Source organism: Protobothrops mucrosquamatus, unplaced genomic scaffold (assembly GCF_001527695.2).
Source record: "Protobothrops mucrosquamatus isolate PMUCROS unplaced genomic scaffold, P.Mucros_1.0 scaffold6135, whole genome shotgun sequence".
Taxonomy (NCBI): domain Eukaryota; kingdom Metazoa; phylum Chordata; class Lepidosauria; order Squamata; family Viperidae; genus Protobothrops; species Protobothrops mucrosquamatus.
In genome coordinates, this window is record NW_015391972.1 from 16,791 (window position 1) to 21,227 (window position 4,437).

At 41.6% G+C, this 4,437-nt stretch overlaps 1 protein-coding gene across 1 annotated transcript in view; it reads right to left on the reverse strand.

Annotated features, from left to right (window-relative positions):
* LOC107300097 (serine-rich coiled-coil domain-containing protein 2) overlaps positions 1–2,392 on the reverse strand; it is a gene marked incomplete at its 3' end in the record, with an annotated part of 11,599 nt that extends 9,207 nt beyond the window's left edge. Inside the window, exon 1 of the mRNA XM_015829440.1 lies at positions 2,242–2,392. Coding sequence (XP_015684926.1) covers positions 2,242–2,390 — 149 coding nt within the window. The remainder of the gene's footprint in view (positions 1–2,241) is intronic.
* Between the last annotated feature and the right edge of the window lie 2,045 nt (positions 2,393–4,437).

A 4,437-nucleotide genomic window follows, 5' to 3' on the forward strand; every position in this document is an offset into this window, starting at 1 on the left:
TCAGGGGCTGCCCCAAAGAAGAGGGAGTCAAGCTATTCTCCAAAGCGCCTGAAGGCAGGACAAGAAGCAACGGATGGAAACTAATCAAGGAGAGAAGCAACCTAGAACTAAGGAGAAACTTCCTGACAGTGAGAACAATTAACCAGTGGAACAACCTGCCTCCAGAAGCGGTGAATGCTCCAACACTGGAAGTTTTTAACAAGAGACTGGACAGCCATTTGTCTGAAATGGTATAGGGCAGTGATGGCGAACCTTTTAGAGACCGAGTGCCCCAAAACCACCCCCGCTCCGCTCTGCCCCCACCCCGCCCCCAGCCCCACCCGCCCCCAGGGCCACTCACCACTTCCACAGATTGCCCAGGCGGCCCAGCAGCGCCATGGTGGCCACGCCCTCCACCCATACCCCGCAGCATCAACTGCACGCGCGAGGGCGGAGTCTTGTCCCCGCTGCCTGGCTGCCATGTCCTTGGCTGCGCCGCTCCGCGCGGGCAACACTTGGGGACGACTTTCCTCTGGGGGGGCTGCTGGTGAGGAGGGGACCACGGGGGGAGGTGAGGCTGGGGCGATGGCACGCATGCCCACAGAGAGGGCTCTGAGTGCTGCCTCTGGCACGTGTGCCATAGGTTCACCACCACTGGTATAGGGTTTCCTGCCTGAGCAAGGGGTTGGACTAGATGACCTCCAAGGTTCCTTCAAACGTCATTATTATTATTATTATTATTATTATTATTATTATTATTATTATTATTATTATTATTATTATTAAAAAATCTTCACAGAAGTGATCTTCTGTATTAAATGAAGAGCAATGCAGTATTCTATCTAGCTGCCCAATATCAGATGGATGTTCTCTGCTCTGAATCCCTGCCAGAGAAACTGTTTGGCTGTGCCAGTGGTGAGAATCTCCTTTATGGTGGCTTTCCAACTTCCAAGGGTTTCCCTCAAGAGTTCAACTTGCACCGGTGTTACCAGTATTTCACCCTCAGATCAGGCCCTATTTTCCCAGGCACTGGAAAATACATGCACGGTTTTTATTTATTCCGTTACATTTGTTCTGCCGTATTCAAATTTGTTTTGCTTTTAATATGGTTACTATTATTCTTGCCTTGTAGGTCATCTTTACCCAAAGTGCAATTTTAAAATATTAGCAATCTTTGATTGGTAAATTATACATACAGTAGTGGCCAAACTTGTGGAAACCTTTTGGGAAAAGTGTATTTTTGAGGTTTGATGGCTAATAACACCACTTTTTTTTGGGGGGGGGGGAGTAGTACCATAAAGTTATATATCAATGGAAAGATAATTTAATCAAGAATGTAATGCAACAAAATCTGTTCAATTATCTGTACTCTATGAAAAGCTATAGCCAAATAACCAGAAAAAGGAAGTACAACTTGCTTAGGTTGATCTCAGGGAGCTTTCCTTCATCTGATTGTAGCCAATGAGCATGAGTGTTTAGAGAGCCAATCGGGTGTCCTCTTGTTTTGGCAATGAGCCAATAGGATCACAGTAGGATCCAGTGATTGATGTCCTGTATTGAAGCTGAGAGGAGGACATTTGTCAGTGTGTTATGTGATCGCTATCAAGTCGGTTGGTTTTTTTTGTGTTCTTTCATTTAGTGAGCTTGTAAAATGTAATAAAATTAAAGTCATGTTGCAAAGAGTTGACTGTTTGCCCAGAAAGCGATGTAAAATAGTATTATTACGTGAACAAGGCTACAGTTATAAAGAAATTAGAAGAAAAATGGGTGGAAACTTAACCAAAGGTGGCATTTCTACTGTACACTTTTCCCAAAAGGTTTCCACAATTTTGGCCACTACTGTATAACTCACTCCCATAGAAAGAGACTCATTTTTGTTTTGGCTATTGCATGTATATATATATATATCAAACGTGAATGTGAACGTTTCACCTTCAACACGGTCACAATCCCTTTGGAGAAGTTTTCAGTGAGAAACAGCCCTGTTTCAACTATTCCACCCTGAGTTTGAAATCTTTTCAGAAAGATTAAAGTAGCCCTTCTGGAATAGAAAACAGCCATTTCAAGCTCAAAGTAGGATGTTGATCTTGTTCAAGTTAGGGACATTTTACAGTTCCCTGGACTGCTGTCTTTTCTTTCTAAGAATCGCTGTGTCCAAATGTAGATTTTAACTCGGGGGGGGGGGGACCTCTAATGATTAATGGCTGCTAGGAAAATCCCAAACCTCAACCTTTAACCTTTTTGCTCTTCTGAGAATCACACCTGTTTAGATCATTTCTGACGTGTGAATAGTGCTCAGTGGGACTAAGATGATAATGATCCTGAGTGTTCCACCTCTGGGGTGTTCTCTTCCAGAGTCCCTCTGCTTTTTGCTGTCGAATATTTCTGCCCGGTTGCTCATAACGGTTCATATTGTCACATTCCTCTGTATCAACAGAAGAAAAAAAATAGAGCAACACTGATTCAAGCATTAGTATCAACATGAAAGCAAAACAGATGTTGGATGGCACTCTTAATTAATTCACAGTTGTCCATCATGAGGTCAAGGAACTGCACATAAATTAGGTCTGGGCATAGAAAAGATCATTTTATTTCACAATATGATGATGATCAGAGGTAAGATATAAATGTAAAACTCAAGTTTTCTTCCTCCGTAACACATCAAACAACAGAAATACGATACTAGTTATGCTGAAATTAACTGGCTCCCGGTATAGCAAAGCTGCTACTTCAGTTCAATAAATTTTAATCATTTCTTTAGCATGAGGAATATAATAAAGAATCAAGCCGTTCCTTTGCTATCTATCCGAACGCAACTTCCAAGCGTTCGGATAGCCCTTATTCTTTTTTTTAAAAAAAAACACAAATTTTATTGGTTTTCCAGTTTTACATTTAAGTGCTTGGAAAGCAGCGTCAGTCAATAGTTCAATAACAAAGTCTCTAGTACATATCTCAGGTTGCATTATCAAAAATTCCTTCTCTATTTCCCTTAACATTCAATACATGTCATACTTAAATTAGTAAATTTCTAACCATGACAAACTCAATTAAAATATTTATCAATCTATGTTTTGCTTATACATATCCATATCCTGTTTTTTAAGTTTTAGCTAAGTTTTTAGCCCTTATTCTTCACAAGGATTTTTCCCTGCACTTATATAATCAATGATGAAACGCGATCTTATTCTTCACAAGGATTTTTCCCTGCACTTATATAATCCAATGATGAAATGCGATCTTATTCTTCACAAGGATTTTTCCCTGCACTTATATAATCAACGATGAAAGACGATCTTTGGGGAGTTTCATTAATTAAGGAAAAGTTTTAGAAAGTTCATTTTACCATGCAACATGAAACTTCTAAAAACAACAACACATCTGTCAGTGCCTCCCAAAACGATAGTCTGGTTTCCGACAACTGGATGAGGCAATTGTTTGGAAATCTTAAAAGCCAAACCAAGGCACCAAAGAAATGCAGCTGGAGAAGAAAAGTTTTAAGAAACGCGTTCAGCTTTCCACTTACCTAAAACTGTTCTTCTCATGGCTAATCCTTGGCTGCGAGGCCCTTTTCCTAGCTGTTGCTCGGCTGCCTACTCAGACATAGTTTTGCAGGAGACGGGGACAAACAGGCCTTCCTTCCTGATCACTCCCTGCTTGCGTAGAGTTGGGAAAGCAGCCCAGTTTGACCCTGTGACTTACAACTCCCGTCCTCCAAGTTGCATACTTCTTGCCACAGAACAATTGCTATAAATAGAGGGCAAGTTCCATCACAGGCTCCAAAAGGGAGCCAGAAAATTATAAACCTACGAATTACTTTAGCACTTGCTGGGGTCAATCCAGTCTTCGGGGCAAGATGGAGTTAGCTGATGAATTCATGAATGGCGCAATCTTGGGAGTTGAAAGCAGCCATTGAATCAAAGTCCTGTTTTCTCAACCCCCATTAAAGCAAGACTTGAATGCATCCAGTGAAAAAGAAGCCCGGCCTACACCTACAGCCAACTCTGACTCTTTTCAGATTTTTCCTGAACTTCCACTGGAATTCAAATCACTCCGCCCTGGATCTAAACATAACCGCTTTAGTCACTTAATTTCCAGTCTTCAAAAAGCTTTTCTGTGTACAGCACTTATCTAGCTAGTTGATTTTGGTGTGTGGGATTTTTGTTGTTGTTTAAACGAAAGGATACACTGTAATGTTAACCCTATTATACCAAAAGCATTAGTGAGAATTCATTTTAAAAAGACTAGTTCAGGGGTAGGCAACCTTGGCTCTTTTATGACTCGTGGACTTCAACTCCCAGAATTCCTGAGGCAGCCATGCTGAGGAGAAAGGGAGAGGTTTCCAAGCTGAGCCATGCTGGCTCAGGAATTCTGGGAGTTGAAGTCCACGAGTCATAAAAGAGCCAAGGTGGCCTACCCCTGGATGATGGCTCTAAAAATGGGAAAGAAACATAAGGTGAT